At 41.2% G+C, this 15,371-nt stretch overlaps 2 protein-coding genes across 5 annotated transcripts in view; both read right to left on the bottom strand.

Moving 5' to 3' along the window:
* mettl16 (methyltransferase 16, N6-methyladenosine) overlaps positions 1–2,865 on the bottom strand; it is a 28,631-nt gene extending 25,766 nt beyond the window's left edge. Inside the window, exons 1-2 of one of the 4 annotated variants that reach the window (XM_078246256.1) lie at positions 2,699–2,865; positions 1,979–2,116 (exon numbers count right to left, since the gene is read on the bottom strand). In XM_078246256.1, the coding sequence (XP_078102382.1) occupies positions 1,979–2,106 (128 nt within the window). In that variant the 5' untranslated portion in view covers positions 2,107–2,116; positions 2,699–2,865. Of the gene's footprint in view, positions 1–1,978; positions 2,120–2,698 lie in introns of all 4 variants that reach the window. The other 3 variants (XM_078246255.1, XM_078246257.1, XM_078246258.1) reach the window with 3 other exon arrangements.
* A 2,306-nt stretch (positions 2,866–5,171) lies between these two features.
* The window catches only part of LOC144515422 (lissencephaly-1 homolog A-like), a 39,952-nt gene continuing 29,752 nt past the window's right edge, over positions 5,172–15,371 (bottom strand). Inside the window, exons 6-11 of the mRNA XM_078246259.1 lie at positions 12,882–13,050; positions 11,176–11,278; positions 10,836–11,064; positions 9,425–9,526; positions 9,126–9,282; positions 5,172–7,282 (exon numbers count right to left, since the gene is read on the bottom strand). Of these exons, the coding sequence (XP_078102385.1) occupies positions 7,209–7,282; positions 9,126–9,282; positions 9,425–9,526; positions 10,836–11,064; positions 11,176–11,278; positions 12,882–13,050 (834 nt within the window). The 3' untranslated portion in view covers positions 5,172–7,208. The remainder of the gene's footprint in view (positions 7,283–9,125; positions 9,283–9,424; positions 9,527–10,835; positions 11,065–11,175; positions 11,279–12,881; positions 13,051–15,371) is intronic.

The following is a 15,371-nucleotide window of genomic DNA, read 5'->3' on the forward strand; positions in this document are numbered from 1 at the left end:
CTCTTATTTACGGGACCGGTCTAAAAGACCTCCGGCATACAGCGGGGTCTCCGAGCGTGACTGTCCGAGCGACGAGCTAGCGGCCCCGGCAGGCGCAAGCTGGAGCAAATTGTCAATTCGGCAAAGATTTTCGAAGGACTGCCTATATTCGAAATCTAAACCGTTAATTTCTCGCCTAAAACGTTCTCAGAAGTGAATTTAGTGATGAATAAGATGGCTAAATTGTTAAAATTGTCCCGTTTTTGGTCTGTCTATGTACCGGAAACCTGACAATCATTGAATGCCGAAATGAATGTTGGGATACGGGTGCTGCGAAGTTCATACAAGTTACCAACCAATGCATCCTCGGTAAAATGGGCGTGTCAAGAACATTTCCGGGAATCTTAACTGCTCTTGGTGAAATGCGAACTTGTGTATTGGGACAGTACTTTGGCAACACGAGATGACGTTTCACAGGGACACAAGAACACAAGTCAATAGAAGAACACAGATTGAGAAACGCCCAATGTCTCAGTAAGCCGGTGAGCATGCACAATAGACCTTTTTCACGGCAGACATGTTGAAATGTCATAGTAGGAAAAGCACAGGTGTATTCAAAACCATTACTGATGGCCGCATTCCACTTAGGAGAGGCCTTGGTATTGTTCATGCTGACTCACTGAAATAGCTTACTGGGACACTTGATGGAATTGAGCCATCGTTAAGGTTAGAGATGTTCCGATACCAGTACTGGTATCCCCTCCGATACTGCCTAAAAAGCTGGTATCGGGAAGTACTGGAGTTTATGCACCAATCTGATACCACATAATAAAGCCCTAAAGAAAATCTACATTAAAAGTAGTTTATTTGCTCTTTTTCCGTTATAACTGACAAACTGGATAATAAAAGAAAGTTCTGTGGCATTCATTGTTTGTTCATGTTTCACAAAGACTTTAACCTGAGCCAGACCGACAAAGATAGAAATAATATCACATCCATACAGGGATAGTAGTACACAGTTGTTAAAACATAATAAAATATATGACACACTGGTATCGGATCAGTACTCAGTATCGGCCGATACGCAAGTTCAGGTATCAGAATCGGTATCGGGAAGCAAAAAATGGTATCAGACCATCTCTAGTTAAGGTTATCAATTTCAGCTGTGCTTTTCCTACTATGACAAGTCAAAATGTCTGCTGTGAAAAAGGTCCATAAGGCAGGACCCTGACACTGACACACATGGATTAAATGCAGCCTTTATTAATTAGTTACACCTGTTCTTTACCTGCTTTAACAATGTCAAAATGTCTACTATCACATTAGACAATATGCAAAGAAAGATGTCAAACTGTTAAATATTCACAAAATTAAAAACACCTCTGTGATTTAACCATCCACCCAATCCAGGTTTTTGTCACAGGTTTAAATATCCACCTCGTCGACATTTTTCATTTATGAGGGCTTTATTAGTTAAAAATGAATGTAGTTCAAGTTTCTTTCCCACCGCAGCAGCAGTAATAATGAGCTCACAGTTTGACATCAATACCACAAATCCCACCAGACATATTCTTTTGTTCTCCTGCCTGGACTTCTCAGCAGTATCTCTCACACACACACTTTTAGAGAATGTGTGACATGCACCTACAACACCAAAACAAATTCCTTGTATGTGTAAAAAACTTACTTGTCAATAAAGTGTTTCTGATCTGATTAATGTGACAAATAAAATTGACAGATTGAAAATCCAAGATGAGGGAGACCTAAATTATGTGGACAGGGACTATACAGTGTATGTGCATAACAACAATAAGAAGCCCAGAGCGTAATAGAGCTGCTGTGTGACCATAGCCACCTCCCATTCGTTATTTTTTAACTGATGATAATGGTGAGAGATTTGAGATCAGGGATGGACAATAAGATGCACTGCAGCAGAGTACTTTGAAAAACTACATACACACACACACACACACACACACACACACAGTCAGGTACTTACACAGGTCGTCCAGCGAGGCTGGTGTGCACGTGCTGCTGGAAGTTTGGATATTTGGAGGCCAGGTAAGCAAAGTCTGGCGGTTTGTCTTTGTAACGGTTTCGGGGATGCATGGACTTATTCAGAGCCATGGTCAGAGTACTGCTTTTAGAGGAGGGAAGAGAGACATGAGCATGAACCCGGATGAACTTACAGCAAGGCACAAACTAAATATAAAGACCATATAATATATGATAGGACTGACTGAACCTTGTTTTGGAGCTTAAGTTGACTTTGAACCCGCTAACAGGGTGAACATGTGGTGATAGTTCGCCATTTATTTATTTGCAAATGGCATTGTTGACTAACCTTACTGTTATTAGTCATCTATATAATGCTATGCTACTCAACGTGTGCGATTGGTACTGACAGGGGTTAAAGCAAGAAACCATTTGTAACATGCTGCCCTGGAGGAAATGTGTAACGTTACAATGTATTGTACAACTGCACCATGCCTGAGAACTTTAAGCCCTGTACCGGTGTTAATGGTTGCACTCAAGCTACATTTAAGCTACATTTTGTGTCTTAAACTAACTTCGTTGGACTTAAATGTGGGGAACTAAAAACTAACGTAAACTAAATCACGTTAACGGATTCGAGGAGCTAACGTTAACGTTAGTTTGGAGCAGTAACGTTACGCTAACATTTTAAGCTAATATGTAACAAGTATTTGTGCCTGCCTACCTTTTATTGTAGTATTGTCCGTGGTAATATGAAGCCTGTTATTATTACTGTCCGACTGTCGATGACTTTATTAACCTAAACAACTGTGTAGGAAAAGCTCACACAACTCACGTTGCCCAAACGTTGTTCACTTTCTGTAACTCTCTTCCTGGATGTCTGCGACGTCATCTCTCTACGGCGAAGCGTGTTGACGTCATACAAAAACTATTCCCATGTTTCAGTTGTCAAAATAGTTTGTATCACATATTTGTGAAAATATGCAAATAAAGTTGAAGAAAAAAACAGTTTTAAGTTTGTCAACTGGACTTTTGGGGGGAAATCACTTACCCATCTCTTTTACAAATGTAATTGTACTGTTTTTTCAACATGATGAACAATATTTAAAACTGTCGTTGACGTTTCCTAAAGCATACCCATGTTAATTATTTCCCTTCAAAACCCTAAATTTCTGCTGAACTCATTAGATATACATAAAGACACTGGAACTTAACATATATTCCAATTCCACCTTTTAAAGTAAATCTGCCTTTTTTTTCTTCTTTTTTTCTATATTTTTCCTTTTTGTTTCATTGTATTACCAAGCTTTGATTGTACTTCCATTTTACATTTATATTTTCATGAATGCGGAATGTAAATATCTTTTGAGCCATTAAGTTTTGGGGAAAATACAATGAAATAATCTGATATGGCAACCCTTAATCATATTTTTATTAACCCCACTTCAAATGAACTAAAACTAACTGGTATGAAATTCAAAATGTAGCTCAACTTTGTCCCAATATACTATTGTTTATAATAGACTTTACCTTCAATATAACTAACAGCTCCAAACAAATAAGCAGTACAAGACAGATGCAGATTTTCTTCTTTTATTATATTGCAAACAATAATGACATCCAGGTATATTGTTAACAGTTTGCTGAGTGAAGAGTGAGACCTTAGTGGCGAAAACATCATGAGCTCTCCTGGAGGAGCTTGTTGTGCAGTCTGAAGCTCTCAGTTGTGGTTAACAAGCATGTTACAGAGGACAGGTGGACTTGAAGCCTGAGGAAACGACATACAGACAGTCAAAACGTGTCTGTCGGTCCATTCACACACCAGACCAGAGCAGAACAGGGATTGCTTGGGACCTGCGAATGGCAAAAAGGGGATTTTCTTCATCACTTGCCTACAACACAACAGCTGTGTTGTAGCTTTTCCCACCGTTTCTTACAAAAAAACAGAACACACATCGTCCTGACCTTTTGATTAACCACCTTCCTTGAGTAAAACCAAGGAAGGGAATTACGTTTCTAATTTACATTTTATGGTCTGGCATGTCATAGCGTGATCCTGAGGAGACAAGCGTCATTATCAACAACAAAAGGAGGCTGATTTCTCAAGCTAAACCAGATTGTACTTACAAATGTCTCCATTTTTGGCTTCAGCTAGAACATTTAACACATTGGCATCTTCATTAGACATGCCAATTTGAACTACAAAATTAGCTGATTCTCCACCCAGTCTTTGCCTCAGAAGTTAGGACAGAGAAAACAGCTTGTAGAAAAATAAGACCTTTGTAAAGGGGCACAAACCAAAGGGAGACATGAGTTATATTCCCTGAAATAGAGGGTTTCTCCTTTGGGACATCCTAGTCTTCCACAATCCCATTGCATTTACAGAAAAAGAGGTAAACCTCCTTCAAATAGCATCACACACAACAAAACCAGCCTTTCTACAACCAACGAATAGAGCTGTCTGAACTCAAGTCAGCCGACCAAGAACACAGCAATGTAAGAGAAATAGTTGGATATTTTGAAAAATATGCTTATTTGCTTTCTTGCAGAGAGTTAGGTTTGAGGGAAAAATTGATAACACTCACATTGTACAATACATATGTAGCTGTAGCCAGCAGCCACTTAGCTTAGCATAAAGCGGATACGGATATTCTGACCATAAACATATATACATAGACGTATATATGCGGCGTCTATGTATATATGACTATGATCCTGAATCGGTCTTATGGAATGGAGCAGTTGCCAGGCAACCAATGAGACTCCAGCAGGTTCCAGGGAATTTTTTTAATTCACAATTTTCTAAAAAGAATACCCATGTTCACCATTTCCGGTATTTATGCTACGCTATGCTAACTGGCATCATATTTACAATACTAGAGAGGTATTGATATTCGTAATGCTCAGCAAGAGAGCAAATAAGCGTATCTAATCAAACTAACTTTAGGTACACAAGGACAGTTTCTTTCACCTCACTATTCAAACCAATTGGCCTGTGATAGGATCCAGCATTTAAGCTTTTAAAATAATATTGTTCCAACAGCTCTGCCTCTGGTGCAGGTTTACGTGCAGCAGTGCTACATCAACAGGTCACATTAGGCTCAAAGTAGCCACTAGCAGGAGCTTGAGCAGCAGATCGCCACATCCAGTACACACAGGAATATGAAAATGTGGCAAAGAAGCGAAGATAAGATCAGTTAAGCAGTGGAACTCTTTATTAGCCAAGAACTGCATTGGAATGAAAAAGGCTAATCAGAAATTATAGGTTTATGCATTTATCATCATTCAATTTTAATGTTGTCTTTGATCATCGTTAAACGACCAAAGATTTAGTGAAAACAGGGATGTGCAAGATTAATGAATCACCTTGTCAGCTATAGTTAGAAGCAAGATGTTTCATTTATTTTGTCCTCCAAGGGAAGCGGAATGGTCGTTTCTACAGCATGGACTGGTTTACAGTTTTTCTTTCAGTTACAGCTCCACAAAGATCAAAAGCTGAACATTAGAGGAAAGCCACTCAGAAGACGTTTGCATACGTGTGAGGTGGTCTGTGGGGTTTGACTAGGGAGATCTTCGCTGCTCAGGCTTTTAGCATTCTCCTCCATATCTAATCCAGGAGCTGCCACTGCCTCTTTTTACAGTGAGGAGCTCTTTACAACAAAAAACACCCTAGCCACCTCAGCATCAGACCCCTCTATACAGAAAAAAAAACAGCATCCACACATCACATAGCATGTCTGCTGCTAGCATTTCCTCACTAATTCTAAATTCCCATCCAGTTCATCCTTTAGTGCGATAATAAAAAAAATTGCCAAATCTCTTAACAAGCTAAATTTACATTTCATATTTTCACAAAAAACTTTTTTTTTTTTTTTTTTTACTCAAAACCATTTTTATTATGCAGAACATATATTTCACCCCTTAGAAATTAGAGATCTTTGCACATCCCAGATAACAAACCCAGGGGGCTCACTTTGACTCCTCATCATCATGCCTTTATGGTTACTCTTTAGTGGGTTTATTTTACACAAGGCTTCTGTTTGTAGCCTTAAGAGGCGCCATGGGACAACTGAGCATCTTTTGATTTTACATAATTCCTATGGTACACCAACCCTGCCAAGACTGACTGGTCAGGGGACTAGAAGTGGACAGAGGCTTCAGTTCAACAAAAGTCTTGCATGCAAGGTCACAGGAAATCATCTCCTAAAGGGAGATACACCCAAGGTCTTTATCGAGTGCTAGAGATTAATCAGGTGTAATCCCTGAACCCTGCTGATAGGTGATACTGTGACCCAGGGCGCTCACTGACAGCAGAAGCCAAACAATCTTGCTCTCTACGTTGGGCTTCTCGTGAAGAACTCAGTGCAGTTATTCACAAAGCCAATTGTTATTCTTTGCTGCAGATTCATTAAATTGGATAATTCATCTAAAGCCTAGCAGTGGTTCATGTGCCACCATGACAAGAGTACAAAGCTGTTTTTAAGCCCCCAAGGTCCAAGGACAACAGTTTGAAACATTCGTATATACAGCCATTAAAATATTACCTAGTTTCACATAAAGAGAAATGGTATGCACACTTGAGAAGTGATGTTATAAAGCTACAGATTATTTCAATAACAAAGCCCCACAGACAATCGTATCTTAGCGCATCATATATGCTTTTCCAGCGTTATCTCTGAAAGTTTCACCAAGCTAGGCACCAACAGACTACGACAGTGAAGGAGAAAAACAGCAAAAAAAAAATCCTAAATAAAAAAATAGACAAAAATAAATCTTACACATAAAGACACTGTCATTTCTTAAATTATCGGTTTTTAGTGCCCTACATTTTACACCCAGTCAAAAACATCTGCCTTCGGTTGGTCGGTAAGGCTGCGTGACAGACGGCCAGCCCCGTGGTAAACCTATGGTACTTCTAGATGTTACGTAAATTTACAGTATACAATTTTGGATTACCATGCAAGAATACTTTTTTTGTGTAACATTTAATAGCTCGATCTACATCCAGGAATAATTTACATAGAAGGACAATAGTTATTGGACCAGAGAGAGCAATGGGTAAATAACCATGGTGGTAAGTGCAGCCGGAGGAGACGGTGTGTAGATGAGGTTTAGGTTAAGTGAGACGGGAAGGTGGGATGAAAGGGGAGGTGGAATGGCAGGAGGGGAGATGGGATCCAGAGGAGCGCCTGGGTAATTGGGGCTGGTGGTGGTCCAATCCTCCAAGGTCCAATTCAGCGGCACTCCCACACTTTTACTGTCTGATCTACACTCCCAGTAACCACGTAGGGAGCAGCCTTGTGGAAATCTGTGGAAGAAAACAAAAAGATCATCAGAACAAAACAAAAGAGAGGAAAACCTATTTCAATGAATACAAGCGGCCTAGATTCAGATTCAAAACCAGTGATATCTGAGTGACTAACAGTGGGGCTAACCCATGGACAAGTTCCAGTTTGGCACCAACAGTCTCAGTCTGTCGACACTGTATTGCACGGCTCTGCTCGACTCACTTTTTTGCTACCAGTACTTTTCTCTCGTTGTTTTCCACTGCGGATAGTACCCCCTCAGTGTAGGCGCGATCGCCATAGCGACGCAGCGTGAAACTGCCATGATATCATCTTCAACTTGACACTTGCTGAATCCTTTCATAGGCAACCAAACGGAGGAACGCCTCACTTTTTAAATTGTGCATAGTGTACGGCGTAGTTTTGCGGGCTGCTATTTAAAAAAAAAAAATCTAGGTCGAGTGAATAAACAAAATTGTGGTAGCTATTGATGGTAGCTTGGCTATTTAATAATTGTGGGTTTGTGCAGGATGTTGGCACAAAGCCACCGTGTTGTGTGGCTTTGCTTTTGTTAAAAGTTGTAATTGTAATAAAAAAAAAGAAATCAATAAAAAACAAGAGTAGACATATACATGTGTTGTTCCTTGTGATCGGTCTGCAGATTTGGAACAAACCGAATTTACGGCCCGCCATTCTTCAAACGGGTCAAAATGTATATGGGCAGGTGGCCGGGTTGGCTCGGTGGTTTCGACGCAGAGGTCCAGGGTTCAAGTCCGACCTGTGACGATTTCCTGCATGTCTTCTCCCCCTCTCTCTCTCCTTTCTCACCTAGCTGTCCTATCAAATGAAGGCAGAAAAGCCCAAATATAATCTAAAGTGTGTGTGTAAGTGTGTGTGTGTGTGTGTGTGTGTGTGTGTGTAAAACAGCATTATTATCTGAAAAGTATCCTGGTTCTACCTGCCTACAACTCAGATTTATTTCAGCAATTTAAAATAGTAGTCATTGACAGCTGCAGTCAGTTTGAGAATAATTGATCAGTCAGAGCTTTGTAGGCGTGATTAAGAATGGGGATATCGTCTTCCAGTGCTAGAGCCGGAGAAAAAGCTGCAGTCATTAAAAATAACTACAAAAATTGCGTGGATGAGATCGCTGCAGCTACACAGGTGCGAGTCAATTTATTGGGGACGTCTGGCTGGCCAAGACGATAATAATATTGCAGCATTCCTGGTTTGAGCCCTTGAAAGTGATTGGTTAATGAATAATAAAGTGAAATAGCAATTCAGTCTGATTATCAGGCTCTATATTTGAAAAGCATGATGCCAACACCTTTGGAGAAAAGCACTTAGTATTGTGTTGTGCGTACAGACAGGACAATGCTTTTTAGAAAATGGGGGAAATAACATTTTTCCCCAATGATTTCAAACAAAGGTGCTTTGTCTTTGCCACACCACTCCAGAATTCTTAACATCAATAGCTCACAGCGATATCCTCTTTGGTTGAAGTAGGATTTAAGAGGACTGGGTTTCAAACGGCTTGCCAAGGAAAAGTTGGCTGAAGAGCTCCTCAAGAGAGTTACCGAGCATTGATCTGCTGAAAAGATGCATATACGAGGAGGGGGAGGTGGGAAAATCCTACAGCGCTTGTCTACCGCTTAAAGCCCAGCTGCCAGCAACCCTTAGGATGCTCAACACATGCCGGTGGAGACACTGGGCTTCTTTACATTTACTCAACCTTTGGTTAAAGCAGATATTTGTGAAACCAGCTCCACTGTCCAGTGAACGTGGAATAAAGAGGTTCCTGCTGCACTTTTAGGAGACTAACTGGTCAAACAATAACAAACGTGAAGCTATTTTTTTTTAGCTTACCCAGAGAGGTAACAAAGTGTTCGTGGGCACACAGGGTTTTCATGCAGCGCTTGTTCTTGTAATCCCAGATCCTTAAAGTCTTATCATCTGCACAGGTCACAATAAACTTGCCTCCAGGGTGGAAAAGGATACCACGCACCCAGTTGTCATGGCCAACCTGTGAGACAAACACACACTGCTAGACACCAATTCATCGCACTCATAATGCAAAATGTTCTCATTCTAAAAATGTCACCCAAATATTAAAATATACATACAAATAAAAAATACAAAACTGTTTAGTCTAAGATGGTCCTCACCAGTGTCATAAGGCACATGCCAATGCTAACATCCCACATCTTGATGGTTTTGTCTCTGGAGCCAGACAGCAGGAAGGGGCCTGGCTTACCACTCTTCTTGGTCTGGTTAAGAACAAAGGGGAAAAATGTAATACAAATAATGGTGCAAAACTAATACTAAGTAGAATCAAATACTACGAATTATTTTGAATAATCTCATCAATTCCTGTTTTACTAGATAAAAGAAAAAAAAAGAAAAGCGCACTTAAAATCCACTCTGTCAACATGGGGAAAGGGAGATTAGCTTGAATAAATTCATTAACTGCAACATTTACCACCAAGTACTGTTCACACAAAAATGTTTGAAAGCTGTGCCAGGCATACTGGAACTAACAGTCATTACATGCCTGATAGTTTTAACTGCATCGGTGGAGATTGTGTTCAAACAGGCTGGCAGGTGCATCTAAACAATACCTGGAGAATCAGTGAAGATGCGTTTCACGGCTTCGGTCTGTTAAAATGTTTAAGGATGTAGTAATGTCTGGTAATGTTACTGTGGCATTAATAAAGTTGAAGTTTCAAAAAGAAGAAGAAGGAAAACAGAAATCAGGCAATTACTGTACCAGAACATACACAGACGTAGAACATCCCAAATAAAATACCTGGGGGTATTTTGTGTGCATGTTTCACTTGAGTTAAGAATCAAAACACTAAAAAAATTAGCTTCTGTACAAGCAGAACAGTGTTTCCCACTGCACACAGGTTAGACTGGGACAACTGCTACAAGCAAATATTGTTTTAATCTGACACGGCTACAATTGGACGCCCTTGAGCTCACAAGGCATGATGAGGGAGTCTGGGCTGACTCTAGGCTATGCTGATATTCAGATTATCACAGATTATGCAAGCACACTCTTCATTTCCAGCCAGTCTGTTCACATGGCTGTCAGTCTGATCAGTGACCTATGAGACTCACTGAAATGGCTACGCATGTAGAGAAGGAACACATTCTGCACCATGTGATAGTGTCAAAAAAACATTACATGACCATGCATTTACCAGTTAGGTCTGCTTTTACTCAAGGATGCACATCAGCTCCATCACCACACTTTGTGTTTGACGGTTGTACAATAATGACTGTCTTATTGCTAAGTCGGTTGACCAATAAGTCATGCGGGCCAGTGTCTGGAAAACTTGTTTCTTTGTCCCACCAATTGTTCATCAGTGAACGGCCAGTTAGCACACCTAAAAATGATGTGCTACTGTTCCACTGTATGCTCTGCTGTGCTTTCATGATTAATCACACTGGACACCACCTGAGTATTGGTCCGAAATTGTTACATTGAACTCTGTAGTGTAACTTTGTCTGAGTGTAGCCCTCAAGTCTGCAGATGTTTCAGGAAAACAGAAAGAGGTCTGAGCGGTCTTTTACCTCGGAGCCTGTGGCCTCTTGGATGGTGGGGTGGGCGCTCTCTGGTGCCCAGGAGATGCACTCCACCACATGTTCGTGCTCCCGCAGTTCAGCCTTGCAGTCTTTGGAGGCCACAACCCACACACGCACTGTTTGGTCGTTGGAGCAGCTGGCAATCAGTGTGCCGTCCTGGTTGGGCCGCACCATACGGACCCACTCCCTGTGGCCTGTGAAGGTCTTCACACAGTAGCTGATGCACAGAAAACAGTAAAAGAGTTATCATGTTGTCAGAGTGAATTTGATCAACCAAACAGAATATCATGCTTAAAAAAAACCACAGTGGTCTATGGAGGGTGCGTACCCAGTTGCCACCTCCCACATTTTTATGGTTTTGTCCCTTGAGGCAGAAACGATGTGATCTCCATTGGGCATGATGGCTACAGACGAAACATTGTGGTCGTGTCCTGGAAAACAGAAAAGACAAAAACAAGATCTCAGTAAGAGCCAAAAACCATTATAAAACTTTCTGAACACAAATCAACATTTGAAGCTTGTGTAAAATGTAATTTAATCATTTCAGATGGCAACACCTAGTTTTCCTTCTTTACTATAAACAGAGGAATCTTTTTTTTTTTTTTTTTTTAAACTACACACCTTTAGCCACCAAGAGCACCAAACAATGCTAGGTTTGGTTGTAATTAGCCAATTAAATTAGCTGGGGCTTACTTTGTTCCACAGAGAATAAGAGATGCCTAATTACATAGACGCTGGGCCATATTTAAGCTGCTAAACAGTCGAAGACAACAGTAAGTGTTCTCTAAAAGGCCAGCTTAACAGTATGTGTGTGTCTGTGCATCAGGCTCCAATAATTGGTGACAATAATGGGTAAAACACAGAAAAGTGCTAACGGTACTGAAGAGGATAATTAAACTGCTGTCCAAATTGCCACTAATCTACTTCATCAGTTGGCCTCATGTTTTTTTTTTAGGATGTAAAAAAAAAGGATTGAATAAAAGAAGGAGGTAAGGTTGAGTAGATGAATTAAAAGTGAATGGAGATGTGAGTAAAAATAAGGACAGATGGAGGGGAAATCGAACAAAACTAGACAGTGGGTTCAGTTTAATAGAAGGTTTTAGACGACGATGTGCGCACAGATTTCCTGCACAGTGTGAACGCAGCTCGTCTGTTAGAGGAAGTGTGCCAGTAGCATACACTCTCCTTTACAACAAAAATGATTGGCAGCCAGTGAAATCTGTTGCTCACTTGTACAAAATGCAGGATTTACAACTCCAGCATAAATGAATGAATGCCAGAGCGCTTCTTGTCTGTTCGCTTATTTATTTCACCGATATTCATTCATGTCTGCTTCACAGTCAGACATTAATGGGCACTTCTAGCAGACTTATGAAGAGGAGAACAAAAGGCTTCATATTGTTTGGGCTGCTGCTGGCTTGTTGGTGGGGGGCCTTCTCACAATTACAACAAGGAAAAATAAAATCCTCAAAATCAGCAGGGCCTGAGGGCACATGTAGACTGCTGCCATCATTTATTTGGCAATTAGAGTGTGGAAGTGGTGGTGGTGGGGGGTGTATGCTTAAGGAGAAGACAGTGAAGATGTGACCAATGGTGTCATAGCTTGTTAGATAAGAAAAAAAAAATGTAGATACTAGGCTTATTAAAACAACTCAAACCAATTATTTACAATTTAAATATCTATTTATGTATTCAAGTGCCTGCAGTAGTATGATGTGGTGGGGAGTAGACATGATGGCTAAAACAGTCCGTTTGTCAGAGCTGGTTGTGAATCTCAGCATAGGGTGCTGTGACCTGGAGCAGATTGAGGCTCATCAGCAGCATCAAATGTGATAACGAACAGCATCTGCACCACCTGAGCCCTGCGTACAGTCACAAGCTACATTTATGATGCAATGACGTGGAAACCATAACAGAGCTTGTTCATGTCGGCAACACAAATGGTAGCAGCTGTGATGCATCGCTCCAAATTACTGCCAATGCTCATCGAAAAAGTGGTCATACCAAGCGTTTAACCAAGTTTTATCTTATTACCATGCATGGTCCTGATGCACTCAAAGCCTTGGAAATCCCACAGCTTGATAGTCATGTCTGCAGAGCAGGATGCTAGCAGTTTTCCGGTTTGGTCAAAAGAGATGTCCTGCACCGAATCTGTGTGGCCCTTCAGTGTGCGTTCAAAGTCTCCTGTCTCGTAGTCCCACACCTGGAGAAGAGAACATATTCAAACATTAGCTTTAGAGAAACCTATGTATAAGAGAACATACATATTTTATTAGTCTGTATATTACTGAGAAACACATGTATGCTCTTCATTTAAAACTGAATCCCTTTCCAAGCCCCAGTAAAGCCCCCAAATGTCACATTATCTGTGGCCCCATGTCACCTCGTTTCTCAGCTGGACAGTCCAGCACCCAAAACAAGCTGAGAGAGAGAACCAAGCTGTCCAGAGCAGTCATATTACAATCCCACAAAAAAAAAAGATATGCTGATGGCAGAACGCCTAAAATTACCATACTGCAATGACATTCACCTTAAGAGCTCAGATAGGCCTCAGTTTGCAGACACCACACACTCTTTGTATATTGAATTACAGTCTGTGAAGCATAGCTGTTGCTATTGGAAGAGATGCATGTGCCAGGATGCTGATTAGGGTTACAGTTAGGTCTGATAAAAACAGAGAGGTAGTTTATTGTGCGGGGTATGACACTGCCAGTTGGAGTACAGACAGAATATAGAGTATAGAGAGTGTACAATAGAAAGCCTAATTTTCTAGCCGGAGAAAGAGGTTACATTTCTAGATTTCGATGCAGACAGACGGTTTGTCACTGAGGGATAAACCCTCTTTGGTTCCTCTCTTGGGGTAGGGGATTTTGGGCAGACGGTGACAGGAGACCCCCCCCCCCTCTCCTCCCCCACAGACAGTGCAGATGGCTGCGAGGTACAAAGTGCAGAGGGGGGGTTATCCTGGAGAAGATCAATGCAGTTAATATGTTTGGAGGTACACCAGGTTTACACACAAAACAGTATTCAGCAGCATCTAAAGCATGCATAATCCATTAACTACCTGTAACTCAATGCTGTGTCAAAACAGGTTCCAACGGACACTCCTCCGGGACATTACTAAAGCCAAAAACTTGCCCTTTTTCATGATAATTAATAGTAATTTCTTTCAGGGAAAATGCCCTGGCTCTTTGTCATTCAAATCCCAACAATAATACAAATACTTTATTTGATATGCCATTTATGAGGTAAGCAATAAGTAAGCTGACACCCAAGCTCTTTGCCCTCATTTAAATTAACCTAGCCTCTTGTTGAAATGTCTAAGTGAGCACAGTGTTACGCCCGGGACTTGCGACTTGGTGTCTAGCAGTGTGTGTTTGCGACTTGTGAAAGGTTAGAGTTGAACTCAAGGTAACATCTTGCCATGCAAAGATCTGCCACGTTAGCAGAGGAGAGAGGATGAGATAAAAGAAGGGGAGGATGAGGACCAGAGAATCACTAAACTAAAGCAGTAAGGTACAATGCCAGCAGAGGAATAAGAAAAGAAATGGTGAAAGGGAAAATGGTTTGACTATAGAAAACAAAACATGTGACACCTAACACCCTTCATGAATAAGGGTAAAGGCAGGCAACCTCTAGCTCTGACTCGCCGCCCGCATCTCAGATATTTTCAGGCATTAAGAAAGTCAACGGTCTCTCTCTGCATAGCTTGCTAGCTAGATAGCTACATGCATTCATGAGCTACATCAAGTAGCCACAAAAATGCTGGCATGAGAATTATGCATCTGTACAGGTTGTTGTAAGTAAGAAATAACAACTCAAACTCTTTCTTGGCCTGAGCCAGTAACTTCCTGGAGTCTCTGCTGGTTGCCTGGCAACCGATTCCGGCCAAGAAATAGTCACATAACCCCTTAATTAGTGAGTTTTGGAGATGGTGGTAGGTGGACCTTAGGAAAGAGCCAGGTTAGCCATTTCCCCTGGTTTCCAGTCTTTATTCTAAGCTAAGCCCTTGCTGGCTCAATCGTCTAATTGAACTTATGACAACAAAGCCAAAAAGTGTATTTCTCAATGTCTAACTACTGCTTTAAGTTCACTGCTCTAGGACAATAAACCGGCCAACATGAGCACTGTCAAGCTGAATGAATGAAATGAAACAAAATGGCAGTTCAGTCTTATTATCAGGCTAGGCAGCCTCACTGGCATGAGGTGAAAAGCTGATGAGCCTCTCAGTCAGTGACAGAGTGTAAAGAGCACAAGGTCTACTCCTCAGTTAAAAATGTAACAGCTGTTCAAGAGGAGAAAAGTAGGACACAGGGAGAGTCAAGCCAGGGCCCTAAGAGACGAGGCAGCCAGGAAAAGAGGTGCAAGAAAGCGGGGCGGAATTTTAAATTTGGGCCAAGGCCTGACTCCTCCTGTGGGATGGATGGCTCTGACAGCAGGTAGTGATGGTGGGGCAGCTGATGCTTTAAGTGAAAGATAAATGAGTCAAGATGCTGGGAGGCGGGGTTGTAGTGGGAGGGAGGG

The sequence above is a fragment of the Sander vitreus genome, chromosome 3 (assembly GCF_031162955.1).
Source record: "Sander vitreus isolate 19-12246 chromosome 3, sanVit1, whole genome shotgun sequence".
NCBI classification, from domain to species: domain Eukaryota; kingdom Metazoa; phylum Chordata; class Actinopteri; order Perciformes; family Percidae; genus Sander; species Sander vitreus.